General features: G+C 42.3%; 1 protein-coding gene across 2 annotated transcripts in view; it reads right to left on the reverse strand.

Annotated features, from left to right (window-relative positions):
• Positions 1–16,728, reverse strand: part of CCDC38 (coiled-coil domain containing 38) — a 69,944-nt gene that overhangs the window by 51,105 nt on the left and 2,111 nt on the right. The window contains exons 2-4 of one of the 2 annotated variants that reach the window (XM_075860111.1): positions 13,965–14,059; positions 8,349–8,532; positions 4,801–4,868 (exon numbers count right to left, since the gene is read on the reverse strand). In XM_075860111.1, coding sequence (XP_075716226.1) covers positions 4,801–4,868; positions 8,349–8,532; positions 13,965–14,059 — 347 coding nt within the window. Of the gene's footprint in view, positions 1–4,800; positions 4,869–8,348; positions 8,533–13,964; positions 14,060–16,728 lie in introns of those variants that run through there. The other variant, XM_075860112.1, reaches the window with a different exon arrangement.

Raw genomic sequence — 16,728 nt, forward strand, 5'->3', positions numbered from 1 at the left:
GACTTTTTGATCACTTTTTATCACATTTTTTTAAAGTCAGTATTCACAGAAAACAGCAATTTTTCCATAGTTTTTTATTATTTTTTTTACGGCGTTCACCGTGCGGGTTAAATAATGTAATAGATTTATAGTCGGGGTCATTACGGACGCGGCGATACCAAATATGTGTAACTTTTTAATATTATTTTGTTTTTTTAATAGTAAAGCATTTTGTAAGGGGAAAAGCTGGGTTTTTCATTGTTTTTCCCATTTTTTTTTAATTAACTTTATTAAACTTTTTTTTCACTTTTTTACTAGTCCCACTAGGGGACTATAATATGCGATTCTGCGATTGCATTTATAACACACTGCAATACTTTTGTATTGCAGTGTATTACTGCCTGTCCGTTTAACACGGACAGGCATCTGCTAGGTCATGCCTGCGGCATGATCTAGCAGGCATTCACTCCAGGCAGACCTGGGGGCCTTTATTAGACCCCCGGCTGCCATTGGAGACACAGACACTTGGCGATCGTATCGCCGGGTGTCGGTGGGAGAGAGAGGGAGCTCCCTCCCTCTCTCCAAAACCACTCAGATGCGGTGCACGCCATTGTGCACCGCATCTGAGGGGTTAAACGGGTGAGATCGATACTAATATCGATCTCACCCGGCAGAGCAGGGACGCCCCCAGCCCTCAGCTGCCTCTGGCAGCTGAGAGCAGGGAGATTTGACAGCTCCCTGCTCTGTTTACTTATTCCGATGCCGCGACGTAAAAAGTCTATGGCATCGGAATAAGGCCCGTTAGGGACCGACGTAGAAACACGATGGGCCGGTCACTAACGGGTTAAATGCCATGAGCTAGACCGAGGTTTAAGCCAGAAGCAATCCAGTGTAAGCAACACTAAGTCATGATCAGACCATGAAATGGGGTGTATTTTGGCTCTCAAAATACTAGTTAAGAGCTGAGACGGAAGGAAGAGATGGTCGATGCGAGAGTAAGTTGAATGGGAATGGGAATAAAAGGTGAAATCCCTGGTGGAGAGATTGACAGATCTCCAGGCAACAACAAAATCATGGGAGTGTAAAAGTTTGGCTAATTGCAACCCCTGTTTAGGGGGGGGGGGGGGCGAAGGGAGGAGGGACCTGTGTTTGTTTTGTCAAGGAGATGATCCAATGCCACATTTGAATCCCCACATTTGAAAAAGATGCCCCCCCCTCTCTTCTTTTCCGCAGCCACCGCTTAGTGATACAAAGGATAATGGTAATGCATACATTTAGGACAAGATTTAGTAGAGAAATGCAGTTCTTGTAAAACCACAACATCACAATGCAAGAATTTATATGTCTGGAAGGCTTGCCGCAGTTTAGTCTGCGAATTAAAGGGGAGGTGTAATGATGGGGGTAAGGAAACAGACAAGTGAGCCCTAATCTACCCGCCACTCAGTCCCTGCCTACTTGCAACGACCCGCCCTAGGCGACGGGGTACAACTGGGCGACGGTCCCTACGCTCAATAAGAGCATGACAGACAAACAGACAAGGGTACACAGAAGCAAGGGAAAAGGGGCAGTTGCCCACGGCAACACCGTGAGCAACAAGAGTGGTGAACGAGCCGAGTCAAACCAGGAGTGTACGAAGTACCAAACGCAGAGCAGGAGAGTAGTGAACAAGCCGAGTCAAACCAGGAGTGTACGAGGTACCAAACACAGAGCAGGAGAGTAGTCAGTAAGCCAGGGTAAATATGAAGCAGGGTCAAATAGATCAAGAAGCTGCAGCAGGGCCAGGAAACCGCACGAGAAGAATCACAAGCAAGGAGGAACAGGAAAGGCAGGTATAAATAGACAGAGCGCGGGAGCTAGCTCCGTCTGGCCAGGCTGTGATAGGCTCTCCCACTCCTAAGCCTGCCATCCTGAGTGGTGGAAGATGGAGTCAGTCTCACCGACATAGAAGCAGGTGCAGACTGATTACCTATGGGCGTAGATACAGAAGCTGTACCTGGCAGATCCTTAACAGAAGGTGTCATGATTTTTTTTATTTAGTAATTTTATTGCTTTTTATATAATGTAACCCAAAAAATATTTTATTTATGTTGTCACTTTAAACTTTTTTATGTATTCATACTTTTAGTTCTCTATGGGGGCTGCATGCGCAGTTCACACCAGTAACACAACGAAGCTCGTTCCTGGAGAGAAATCCGGCGCCATTTTCATGTGGAACGGAAGCCGCTGCCGGACAGTAAGATGACTTCCGGCCGCGGCTTCCGGCAATAGCTTCAACGAAGTGAAGGCGCAAGGAAGAGGAGCATAGGCGGCAGGAACTTGGTAAAATGAGCGGAGACGGCGGCAGCAGCAGGAGCGGGCAATATATGGTAGTGTATGATGTGCGACTGTGTGATACTGTTTGCTGAGCCACTGCATCTAATCCCATCATGTGCGATCCTGTCTGCTCAGCCACTGCAAAATGGCGGCTCACAGTGTAGGCGGTTTGAAGACATTCAAACGCCTCCCCCACCCAGCACTAGCCAGAAGAAGGGAAGGGGGATTGTGTGAGGACACTAGAGGAGAGTGTGTCCACCCCAAATTTGCAGCAGAAATCAATGAGGTTGCTAAACCACAGTGACCATGCTGCGATTTTGGGAACTGCTCCCTCTAGTGGCCAGCACATAAAAAATTTAGAATTTAGGATCTAATTTATAATATTTTCTGACTTGTGAAAAAACTAAAAAACATTAAAACAATGTGTAATTAGTTCTATACTCATTGTTCAACTGAAAAAAATAAAAATACAATTTTGGCGACACATTCCCTTTAAAGCTCTGGACATTGTGTGTAATAATGTTAAAAGCGGACGGAAGATCAGACATAACCAAAATGTTTACATAAAGCAAAATATCCAAGACACTCGACCATCAGAAGAAGGGGACAGGAAAGGAGGGGAGAGGAGCAAAAGTACAAAAGAAAAGATAATAATCATAAATGATTGTGAGTAATAGAGTAGATTATAGAGTATCGCCCCAACAGGGCTATAGGGGATGTTGAGAGAGCACCACCCAGGGAACAATAGAATATCAGGTGTGTCTATCAAGATCCCAAGGAGGGCTTGCCAGCGCCCAGTGGGAGGGCCAGCTCACGATAATTCAGCTAGCTGAAAAACAAAAACAGAAAAAAAATTCCAATACAAAAGACATTTGCAATGTAAAATTAAACGTCAATAGTAAGCAGCAAAGGGAACCGATACGTGAAAAAAGTTCCAAGCCCAGGATCCAAGGAGAGGTGTATCAAAGTAACATCAAGGATCCATAAGATCATGTAGTAGAAGTCGAAGGCCAGGATGAAGATCTGGAGCTTCAGAGTGGTCTAATACGTGATGTAGAAGATGAGGACGCAGGCGGGGGCATCAGCAGAGACATACCATCCTTTGAAAGGAGACCCAAACGTTCCATAATGGCCTCGCCCTCCTTTTGAGAAGCAAAGCTGTATGGCCGATTGCGATACGAAAATGTGAGACGAAAGGGGAAGGCCCATCTGTATCTAATCTCCTGGTGAATCAAAAGTTGGAGGAGAGGTTTTAAGGACCGCCGCCTCTTGATCGTGCGAGGAGCCAAATCAGCAAAGATCTGTATGTCACAGCCACATAATCGCAGCTGATCCGCGGATCTGGAGGCTTTCATGACCTTCTCCTTCACAGAGTAATAGTGAGGTTTCACCAACATATCTCTGGGCAGACCATCCGAGCGGGGAGCAGTAAGTTCCCTATGCACTCTGTCGACATCAAAATAGCGGTCAGGTAAATCAGGAAGGAGCAGTGTAAAAAGATCATGTACCGAGGTTTCTAAGTCCAGGACATTTTCTGAGAGACCTCTGATACGGAAATTTTCCCTCCGAGATATGTTTTTCATATCTCATAGCTTAGATTGGGCTTCCTCAAGCTGCTGGTATATGTCGTCAATACGATCAGAGTGCTGGTTAACACTTGTCACCGTGTAATCAATTTTAGCCACCATTGCTTCCATCCTAGACCCCAAAGCATGAAAATCAGCCCTGAGTTCAGATGTGATCTTCACACACGTTTTCTCAAGTTCTTGCTGCAAAAGTTGTGAAAAGCGGTCAATTAGAACATTATCTCCCGAGTACGCACCAGTGTCAGCCTGTAACTGCGGGGAGGAAAATTGAGAGTATCCATCTTGCCCAGCCTGGCTAAATGAGAACCATTGTACCACAGGCTCTGCGGAGGAGGCATTGGACCCTTCATCCCCCAATAAGTCTGAGGTAGGGCTCGGGCTTTGAAAACACGGGGTACCTCCATCCATACTGTACATCAGGTCCGACGAGGAGAGTGAGGCAGGTCTGGCGCCATCGCAGCCTGCTCCACGTGTGTTCCCAGTAATGGAGGCTCCGTTACAACAGCCGAAGATCTGGTCACGATCCCTGACTTTTTGGCGTTCCCTTTCGCCATCAAAAGATCCCTTTAAGGGAACATGAGGAATTCCGGTGGCTTTGGTGCACGGTGAGCAGCTAGAAATTGGTACAAGTGGCTGGATACTCCTGCTGAGGTGCGGAGCTCTAGGGAGACACGTCCACCATCAGCCCCGCGCGCATGCTCCTCTCTTTGTTCCTATTTTAATGTTATATTCGGTTCAGAAAACAATTTTTTTTTTAATTTAGATTAATTGAGGCCTAGGCATTACCATGTTTTTGAAGATAATACACTAGTAGAAAAGGTTGAGAAGTCCTTATGTATAAAACAAATTAGATCTGGCAAATAAGTTTGATTCAGTGCATTAGTATTTTTTTCATTCATTGATTTGCTCTATATGAAAATACCTGAGAAAGAAACATTTCTCTCTTCTGAGCTATATATTCTCTTAAAGACTGTCTTCTGAACTGGTTACCTAAACCAAAATAACATTTTATTAAATCTTATTTTTACTGTCCATCAATACTACAGAAGGCACACCTTTATAAATGGAAGGGGTGAGGTTTAGCAACAGTGGTGTCCTATGTCTGCAACAGATTAATTAGTCTCAATATGACCTTTTGATAATGCCACATTTGTGACATTTCCTGGGTACAAGCTCTGCACCAGCTCTGCATCAGCTTTGACCTGTAATAAAGGGGCTGTCCCTGTCTTAAATGTTATTGCAGTATAATTCAGCATTAAAATGTATTCATTTTTTAATTTAATTTAGGTCACAATAAATGCTCCAGGTGGGACATATTCCCTTTACTTCATTATAATGGCGCCCCCTGGTGCTTAATCTGTATAGTATTGTGCACGTCCTCCTACTGAGCTGAATGAGGGAGGACGCACATGCTCAGTTCCACTCTCCAACTTCCACCAGACAATAGAAAATGCCTTATCTGCTTGTCAGTAAAGAAGAAGCTTTTATTCAAAAACACAGCTTGTAGTGTGGATGGAGACTCACACAGTAAGAAACCAGCAGGAGAGACAGCAGTTTTCTTAGATGAAGAGAGAGCCTACATACAACTCTGCTTACATACAGCATTGAGCTCTCCCCTCTCCTGTTTACCCTCTCACTGTGTGTAAGCTGCAGGCTCTCCCTCTTCTTAAGTTATATAGAGTTGGGCTCTCCCTTTAATAAGACATGTAATGGGGGCATTTGTAAATCTCGTCGAGAAGAGGCAGAAGCAGTGAAACATTATAGCTTTGTTAGAAAGAGATTGTTATGCACTATATTATATCTGATTTTCTTTTCTTTTTTTCATATATAATTCTGGGAAAACCCCTTCAATTGTGCTCTACTTTTGTAAGACAAGATTCTGTTGCAGGACATCAATATATATGTTGTATAATCGAGGTTAACAAGCCATGGCCATGTCTCAGACTTTTTTTTTAAAAAGACAAAAAAAAAAATAGTACCCTAGGTGTTTGATAAATTTAGCGAAAATCACTTTAGACATTACGCACTTTCTCTTATACAGATGTTTTGTGATCTAACGTGTTACTATCATACATAGTGGTCAGGGGACCCTATAGCAGTTATTAAATTGGGCCCTTTTCTGGTGCTGGTTAACACTACCACACCCCTAAACACCTGGGACAGGAGGACAGTGCTAGTTCCCCCCTTATCCTTTCAATGATTCTTTGGTTGACTTCCCACACCTTTGTTTGTCGAATCTATGAAAGGGGATCCCTGCACAGGTTGTTACCAGACATTAAAATAAGAGATGGTGTGCCTTTATGATACATACACTGTTGATTTTTTTTATTACATAAATCAATACTTCAGGTTATATTTGCCAATTTTTGAGAAGGGAAATGAGGGAGATTTTAAAAATGAGAATAAAAAGCTGATCAATATTTTTTTTCTTATGCCCCAACCCTTTTTCTAGGACAGGACCCTAACCTACAGCATTTGAATCACAAATAGTACATATGGCAGACCCCAAAATTAATACAAACCACTCACCACACCCCCCCCCCCCAGCCCTTTATATAAACCACAGCCTAGCTTTTTATGCAGACACAAGACTCCCCTATATACAGATTCCAGGCCAGAAACCACCTGTATATAGATCCCAATTGTATACGGACCCCAGGCCAGACCCCTGTTTACAGACCACCCCGTATACAGACTCCAGACCAGACCTCAAACTACTTCTTTACAGACCAGACGTAAAGCTAGTCACTTCTCCATGTTCCTGTGCTTACCTTCGCTCCTGGGCACTGCAGCAGACAAGGTCCCAACGCTTGGCATCAGGCCTTGTTTGTGGCAGCACCTGAGACCAGGGGAAAGTACAGGAAAATTTAGTGGTGAGTTTGTGGGCGCCTGTGAAATTTGCCAGCTCTTCTGCGATTCCGGAAGATCTCCCTTTTTCTCAAGGTGAGTTGATAAGTATGTGTTAGGCTGGGTTCACACAGACTATTTACGGACGTAATACCCTAAGGGTAGGTTCACACGGCAGCGTCCTTTACGGCTGAAATTACGGTGCTGTTTTCAGGAGAAAACAGCACCGTAATTTCAGCCGTAATGGCATGTGCAGGCGTCTTTCGCTGCGTCCATTACGGACGTAATTGGAGCTGTTTTTCCATGGAATCCATGGAAAACGGCTCCATTTACGTCTGAAGAAGTGACAGACAATTCTTTGACGCGGGCGTCTTTTTTACGCACCGCCTTTTGACAGCGGCGCGTAAAAAAAATGACCGTCGGCACAGAACATCGTATGACCCATTCAAATGAATGGGCAGATGTTTGCCGATGCTTTTGAGCCGCATTTTTGGACGTAATTCGGGGCTAAAACGCCCGAATTACGTCCGTAAATAGTGTGTGTGAACCCAGCCTAATAGGATTCTTAGCTATGTTTTAATTATACAGATTAAGGCCTCATGGCCGGGTGAAGGAAGCTGTATAGCACCACTCAGGGCCCCTGCAACTCCCTTCTTTTGAGCTGCAGTCACTCCGCTTGTCGCTGTATGGTGCACATTGTAGCGCAATATTACAGGGTTATTCCCCACAAATAAGCAATTAAATAAAATAGGAAGCATACAGAGATAGCATAGGGCCCCATAGAAGTCTATGGGTGCCCTATTTGGTGTAGAGTTTGAGAGGAGATAGGTCTCATGCACATGGCAGTGATGGCTCTCGTAGCCTACTATGGCACCAAATATACGCAAAGGCACACCTTATATGCACCGCCTTACACAACATCCTGTTGTTGGTCAGCATCGGGAGCTTCTGAGCTGGGCCCCCTTGAGTTTGCTGATTAAAGAAGGCCTGTCACCTCTCCTGACGTGCGTTTTAGTAAATAAATGTAATCCCCATGAAATTGCAATTTTGACACATCTTTTCTTAGAACTCTACGTTGTACCGTTTATCTGTTTTTCCTCCTAGAAATTGATGAATGAAATGACAACTGGGTGTTAACAGTTGTCACTGGTCACAGACTGACACTGGCCAATCAGTGTTGACAAAGTGAGAGTGCATAGGGACAAACCCCTTCGACAAGATGAATGGCTACACCCAGTTGTCAATTTATTCATACAATTCTAGGAGGCATAACGGAGGAACGACACAACATAGAGTTCTAAGGAAATATGTTCCAGATTTGTTATTTTATAGGGGAAACCGTTATTTACTAAAATAGACATGTCAGGAGAGGTAACAGGTTTCTTTAAAGGACTTCATGTGGCAGGGTTGCATATAGCAGCGAACCCTATAGCTATGCCACTGACAATGTGGTATGAGGTTTTTAATATTTACTCCGGCAACTAGGCAATATCTACAGAGTTTAATATAAAAGTGGCACGGTTTAAACCATTTAAAACGAATACCGAATAAACTCTGATTTGCAGTCAGCTACATGACATTAAAATATAAAATTCTGGCCAAGGGAAAATCATATCTCACAACCTGTTGTAGGAAAAGCCGACTGTTGGTCAGATTTTTTAGACAGCTGATGTTTATCTTTAGCTTCATTTGGTCCAGCATCCGTTTCTAGAGCATCTATTAAAGAAAATGAAACAGATCTTGCCCTGGAGGCACATGTAGTCTTATAACAAACTTTCCTATTTCGGAAGAGGAATTTCTCTTGACTCTGTATTATAAAGAAAAACACAAAAAATGAGTTACAACAATATAATAAAAAAGAGCTAATAATAAATAAATAAATTCATTAATAATGAGGGCTAATTTTATCCACTATGAATAGCAAAGTCGACTACGGCATTCCTTCCGTCAAAATGAGGGAACCCTTGCTCAACTGAGACAAACGGAAACCATTTGCACCGGATCCGTCACCATTGAAATCAATGGAGATGAAAACGGATATCTATGGTTTCCGTTTCTTTCAGTCAGGGCTCTTTTCTGACAGAAAGCTCAGACGGAAAGTCATAACGGAACACTGACGCAGCCTTAGCACCCAAGGTCTTGAATATACCAAAACAACAATATATAAATGTATTCATATGCTGAGAAACCTTATATTGTTGAAGTGAAAGACAACACATATCATCGAGCTATTTGCTAAAATTATTAAATGTATATATTGACTGTCTGTAAGTAAAATTTTCTATACAATCATAAAGGAGTTTTCTTTAAAAAAAAAACCTTTCAGCTGCAGATGGAATGACATAAGTAAAACATGCTCATATGTTCTTTTTCTTGATGCCTAGAAGATATCTTATTGAGATTGTCTGGAACCGAATAAAATGTCTATGATTTTTCTTATATTTAGGATTATTTTGTTACAATGAATAGTTAATGTGATTGCGTTTTTCAATTTATATAGGAATGATACGCTGTGTGTGCAAAGGGCCTGTTCACATCAGCGTTTGCCTTCCGTTTGGGCTTTCCGTTCATCTGTTCCGTCAGAAGAACACAAAGAGAAACAGAAAGTACTGTTTCTGTTTGCAATACCATCGATTTTAACCCCTTAAGGACACAGCCTGTTTTGGCCTTAAGGACACAGCCTATTTTTTCAAATCTGACATGTGTTACTTTATGTTGTAATAACTCCGGAATGCTTTTACCTAGCCAAGCAATTCTGAGATTGTTTTCTCGTGACACATTGGACTTTATGATACTGAAAAAATTTTGTCGTTAAATTCAATATTTATTTGTAAAAAACACCAAAATTTAGAGAAAATTTGCAAAAATCTGCATTTTTCTAAATTGTAATGTATCTGCTTGTAAAACAGATAGTTATACCACACAAAATAGTTACTAGTTAACATTTCCTATATGTCTACTTTATGTTTGCATTGTTTTTTGAACGTGCTTTTATTTTTCTAGGACGTTACAAGGCTTATAACTTTAGCAGCAATTTATCATATTTTCAAGAAAATTTCAAAAGGCTATTTTTTCAGGGACCAGTTCAGTTCTGAAGTGGCTTTGAGGGCCTTATATATTAGAAACCCCCTATAAAACACCCCATTTTAAAAACTGCACCCCTTAAAGTACTCAAAACAGCATTCAGAAATTATTTGAACCCTTTAGGCATTTCACAAGAAATAAAGCAAAGTAGAGGTGAAATTTACAAATTTCAATTTTTTTTTACTAAATTCATTTGTAATACAGTTTTTTCTGTAACACAGAAGGTTTTACCCGAGAAATGTAACTCAATATTTATTGCCCAGATTCTGCAATTTTTAGAAATATCCCACATGTGGTCCTAGTGCGGTAAAGGACCGAAACACCGGCCTCAGAAGCAAAGGAGCACCTGGTGGATTTTGGGGCCTCTATTTTATTAGAATATATTTTAGGCACCATGTCAGGTTTGAAGAGGTCTTGTGGTGCCAAAACAACGGAAACCCCCCAAAAGTGACCCGATTTTGGAAACTACACCCCTGAAGGAATTTTTCTAGGGGTATAGTTAGCATTTTTAGCCCACAGGTTTTTTGCTAAATTTATTGGAACTTGTCTGTGAAAATGAAAATCTACTTTTTTTCTGAAAAAACATACGATGTTTTCGTTTTTACAAGGAATAAAGGAGAAAAAGCACCCCAACATTTGTAAAGCAATGTCTCCCGATTACGGCAATACCCCATATGTGGTAATAAACTGCTGTTTGGACCCACGGCAGGGCTCAGAAGGGAACTAGGGCCATTTGGATTTTGGAGCGCAGATTTTGCTGGAATGGTTTTCGGTGCCATGTCGTGTTTGCAAAGCCCTGGAGGGACCATAACAGTGGAAACTCCCCAAAAGTGACCCCATTTTGGAAACTACACCCCTCAAGGATTTTTTCAAGAGGTATATTTAGCATTTTTAGCCCACAGATTTTTTGCTAAATTTATTGGAACTGGTCTGTGAAAATGAAAATCTACTTTTTTTCTGGAAAAACATACAATGTTTTAGATTTTACAAGGAATAAAGGAGAAAAAGCACCCCAACATTTGTAAAGCAATGTCTCCCGATTACGGCAATACCCCATATGTGGTAATAAACTGCTGTTTGGACCCACAGCGGGGCTCAGAAGGGAAGGAGGGCCATTTGGATTTTGGAGCGCAGATTTTGCTGGAATGGTTTTCGGTGCCATGCCGTGTTTGCAAAGCCCTGAAGGGACCATAACAGTGGAAACTCCCCAAAAGTGACCCCATTTTGGAAACTACACCCCTCAAGGAATTTTTCTTGGGGTATAGTTAGCATTTGGACCCTACACGGTTTTTGCTGAATCTATGGGAATTATGCCGTGAAATTGAAAATCTAAATTTTTTCTAATAAAATGTCGTTTTAGCTCAGATTTTTTCATTTTTACAACAGATAAAGGAGAAAACACACCCCAATATTTGTAAAGCAAACTCTTCTGAGCACAGCAATACCCCATATGTGGTAATAAACTGCTGTTTGGACACATGGCGGAAGTTAGAAAGGACGGAGCGCCATTTGACTTTTGGAGCTCAAGTTTTGCTGGAATGGTTTGCGGCCCCATGTCACATTTGAAAAGCCACTGAGGGGCCAAAATACTGCAAACCCGGCAAAAGTGACCCCATTTGGTAAACTACACCCCTCAAGGCATTTATCATTTGCCTGGACATATGACGGCTTAGGAGTGAAAGGCGCATGTGAGACCAATTTTGGTGATTTTCGCAGCATTAGCCCACAACGGCAGGGCTCTGGGGTCAAATAGTAAAACAAACCCCCAAGTAGTGACCCCCATTTTGGAAACTGCACCCCTGAAGGCATTTTATTAACGGGTGTAGTGAGCATTTTGACCACACAGGTTTTTTTTTTTTCTATTAGAAATGAATGCTCAGTGGATGGTGCAAAGTGAAAATTGCAAATTTCCACAGGTATGTGCCATTTTAGTGCACAATATTTTGTGCCCAGTTCGTGCCACTGAAGACAAATACCTCAAACTGTTAAGCGGGTTCTCCCGGGTATGGCGATGCCATATATGTGGACGTACACTGCTGCTTTGGCACGCTGCAGGGCGCACCATTTGGCTTTTGGAGCGTGGATTTTGCTCGCTAGTTGTTTTGTTTGGGGTTTTGCTGGTATTTCAGTTTATGATGTGGGGAATATGTAAGCTGTGTGGAGAACATCAGGGGTATAATAAGAGGGTATAATAATGCGGTAAATAAATAATAATCCGCAGACGTGGCCGGTGTTGCACTGATAAATGGCGCCCGATATTATCCGCTTTTGGACACTCTGCACATTTTGCATCGCCATATTCTGAGAGCCAAAACGTCTTTATTTTTTTTCACTGGAGCTGGGTGAGGGCTTATTTGTTGCGGGACAATCTGTAGATCTCATTGGCACCATTTTGGGGTACATGCGATTTTTTGATCACTTTGTATTAAATTTTTTTGGCAAGCAAGGTGACCAAAAACCTGCAATTCTGATGATTTTTATTATTATTTTTTTTACGGCGTTCGCCATGCGCTATAAATGACAATTTTACGTTATTCTGCGGGTCGGTATGATTACGGCGATACCATATATATATATATAGTTTTTCTTAAGTTTTGCAGCGTCTGCACGATAAAATCACTTTTGTTTCAAATTTATTTTTGGTGTCACCAGATTCTGAGAGCCATAACATTTTTATTTTTCCGTCAAAAAAGCTGCGGGAGGGCTTGTTTTTTGCGGGACGGGCTGCGTTTTTTAATGGTATAATTTTGGGGTACATGCAATTTTTAGATCCCTTTTTTTATTCTGTTTTGCAAGGGGTAGTGACTAACAAAAAGCGATTCTGGAATAGTTTTTTATTTAATTTTTTTACGGTGTTCACCGTACGGGTAAAATAGCGTGATATTTTTATAGTTTGGGTCGTTACGGACGCGGGGATACCACATATGTGTACTTTTATTTATGTTTTTTGGTTTTTCCTATAATAAAAGACTTATTATAGGAAAAAAGGCTGTTATAGTGTTTTTTAACATGACTTATTTTTTTTTTTACTTTTTTACAACATTTTTATTAACTTGTTTTAACTTTTACTTTTGTCCCACTAGGGAACTTGAAGGCATGAAGCCCTGATCGCTATTCTAATACACTGCACTACCTACATAGTGCAGTGTATTAGAGCTGTCAGCTATTCACTGACAGCAAGCCTATTAGGCTTCGCCTCCCGGCGGGGCCTAATAGGCTTCCGTACTAGGAAGCGATTGTTAGGCTATGGTTGCCATAGCAACCATCAGAACACTCGCGGGTGCCGATGGTTGTTATTAGCAACCATAGGGTACGATCTAATCACTTAGATGCAGCGATAGCTGCATCTAAGGGGTTAATCGGCCGGATCGGAGCCTTGCTCCGGTCCTGGCCGTTAGGGCACGATGTCAGCTGTGACAAACAGCTGACACCCGCGCCCGTGGCAACCATCGTGGTTGCCGACAGGGCTACAAGCCACTTCGATGCATCGATCACGTTTATCGATGCATCGAAGGGGTTAATCGGCCGGATCGGAGCCTAGCTCCGGTCCTGGCCGTTGCAGAGGGGCGTCGGGCAGCTGATTCCCAGCGGTGATAACGCTGGCTCAGCTTCTGAGCCAGCGTCATCACATACACACGTCATAGAGCTGTGATTGGTCAGTCTGCTTTGACTGACCAATCACAGCGATCGCCGGCAGGAGACCGCTGTGAATGGTCCCCTGCCGTCTTACTGTGCCGATCAACTGTCATAAACAGTTGACGGCACAGTTCTGTCACCTTGTCCTTTGACAGGGTGACAGTTTTTAGCCAGGACGCACCGGTACGTCCCTGTGCCTTAAAGCACTTCAATGCAGGACGTACCGGTACGTCCTGGTGCGCTAAGGGGTTAATGGTATTTTTTTGGTTTCCGTTTCTTTCAGAATGTCTCCGTTCCGCTAGGTTTCTTCACATAACGGAGGCAAACTGAAACAAAAAAATAGCATTGAAATCAATGGTATTGTTTAACGGAAAGCTAAACTGAAGGCCAACGCTGATGTAAACAGGCCCTTATTAATTTGACTCTGTATAACTAGACAACAATAAACAAGTCAACAAGAAGTAATATAACCAATACAATAATAGACACTGAAATGCAAACTGACAAGTTCCAACTGACCCTTTCTTCTACTTCTTTATTCCTATAAGTAAGTAAGTCCTTATCCTGGCATACAAAAGGATTTGACGTAATGTCAAAATGCTTCTTAAATGTAGCTGTAAAAACATATAGGATAAAATGAAATATATTTACTAGATTTCAGAATGGACTTTATATAGTCATGTAAAGATTTTTTGTATTTTTAACACATGCAGACATTTAAATACATGATCTTCATTCATAGAGTATGTAAAGATAATAGAGCTGTAATAAAAAAAGGAAAGGAAAAAAAAGCACCATGCCGTATCACTAGACAAGAATCCCCTCCTTAGCTGTTATTCATATACTCATAAAGGGATTCATCATTGTGGTGACTGCATAATAATTTGATGTGTTGGGGCATAGTATGTATGTAGAGTAGGTTTCAGGTAGAGATCCTCTATTTGCGTGACTGATGGATTTTTTTGTACATTAAAGGAGTTTTCCAGGGACACAAATTTTTTGACCTAACGTTCTATGTAACTATTTAATAAAGTTGCTAATATATAGTCTGTATTAAATCTGAACACTTTCCTTCCTATTCTCCCTACCTCTGCCCTGCCGGAAGTTCTGATTTTCGTCTGTCTCTTTTTTTCTCTCAAAACAGGCTCGTGTACGAGAGTTAGAATACACAAAGCCCTGTGTCGATAACTCACTGACCTACGTAACAACACAGGGCTGTTCTTTACTAATTATTCCGCCCCCTCTGTGTCTATTTGCCCACCCCAATAGTTCTCCTTTCCCATTTAGTTTATCCCATCCACCTGCTTTATCTGAGGTGCGAGACAGAATCAATTGACCACACCTGAAATAACTAATATAATCCCCATCATCCCTAAATATATGTACCCCATATATATATATATATATATATATATATATATATATATATATATATATATATATATATATGTATATATATATAAAATCGTGCTGCTATTGAAGTACAAGCAAAGAGACTTCTGACGTACACCCGGGTTTGAAGCATCCTATTGGTCCGTTCATTCTTTGCTTGTACTTGAATAGCAGCACAATTTTCTTTGCGTGCATGCTATTCCCCAATTTTCAGGAATAGCGTGCACACAAAGGAAATAGTGCTGCTGTTCAAGTAAAGCAAGGAATGAATGGAGCAAACATTGAGGAGGCTGTGGACCAATAGGATGCTTCAAAACCCGGGACTTCTAATGTACACCCAGGTTTGAGGCATCCTATTGGTCCACAGTCTCCTCAATGCTCGCCTATTTGATTACGCCTCAATTCCCGCCCCATTTGCCTCTTATTAGTAAAACTCCTCAGTGCTCGTGCGCTGCACGGCCTGAGAAAAAAAATGTCCCTGGAAAACCCCTTTAATTCCATCTTATCAAATTGTTTAACTATGTGTAAAAAAAAATTAACTGAAATCTACAATGAAATCTATAAGGAGCAAACCAAAAGGGTGGGCAGACTGAAAAACAACACCCAAGAAATTATTTACTTGTGACCAGGAGTGTTAATGTTGTATGTGTAACTTCTGCAACGGCACAGCGTTTTGAGTGTAAGGCTATGTTTACACTGCAGATTTTCCATATGATAGAACAGAGGCGTAGCGTAGCTAGGTTCTCCAGAACCCGGGGCAAAGATTCAGTTTGGCGCCCCCCCCCCCCCCCCAACCTCTTTCCTGACATTTCCTTCCCCCTTGCTAGGTTTGCTTTCTCTACCAATCAATGAGATGATACATGGTATAGATAGTGCCACACCCCCCCTTGTAGATACTGCCACACTTTCCCCCTAGGAGATAGTGCCACACAAGCCCCATTGTAGATAATGTGACACACGTCCTATTGTAGGTACTGTCAGACCCCGTGTAGATACAGCCACACAGCCCTCCTTGTAGATATTGCCACACTCCCCCCTTGTAGATAGTGCCACACACACACCCCACCTGTAGATAGTGCCACACACACCCTCCTGTAAATAGCACTACACCCCCCTCCCTGTACATAGCGCCCCCCCTCCCTGTACATAGCACCATTGGAGCTCCCTAGAGGAGCCCCTGATGTCACTGTCCATATATGGATAGTGACATCAGGGGCTTCTCCAGGAGGGGAATCCCCAAGCAGAGCGTCGGCAACACTTTGGCCGGGGATTCCTCCATAACTCCCAACTTTCAAGTATCACAAAGAGGGACAACTGATGCAGCACGCATAGCAACACAGTATAATGCCCCCATAGCTCCCACCATACCTTATAATGCCCCCATAGCTGCCACCATACAGTATAATGTCCCCATAGATGCACTCATACAGTATAAAGCCCACACAGATGCCCCCATACAGTATAATGTCCACAAAGATTCTCCCATGCAGTATAATGCCCACACAGATTCTCCCATGTAGTATAATGCCCACACAGATGCCCCATACAGTATAATGCCAACACAGATGCACCCATGCAGTACAATGCCAAATCAATTTCCCCCATATAGCATAATGCTCCTATAGCTCCTCCCATACATCATAATGCCCCCATAGCTGTCCAATACATTATAATGCCCCATAGCTGCCCATAAAGCTTAATGCCCCCAAAGTTTCCCCATACAGCATAATGACCCCATAGCTGCCCACATACAGTATAGTGCCCTATAGCTGCCATCATACAGTAGAATGCCGCCACAGTTGCCCCCATACAGTATAATGCCTCCGCAGCTGCCCCATATAGTATAATGCCCCTATAGCTTTCCCCATACAGTATAATGCCCCCATTCAGT

Source organism: Rhinoderma darwinii, chromosome 3, assembly GCF_050947455.1.
Source record: "Rhinoderma darwinii isolate aRhiDar2 chromosome 3, aRhiDar2.hap1, whole genome shotgun sequence".
Lineage (NCBI taxonomy): Eukaryota > Metazoa > Chordata > Amphibia > Anura > Rhinodermatidae > Rhinoderma > Rhinoderma darwinii.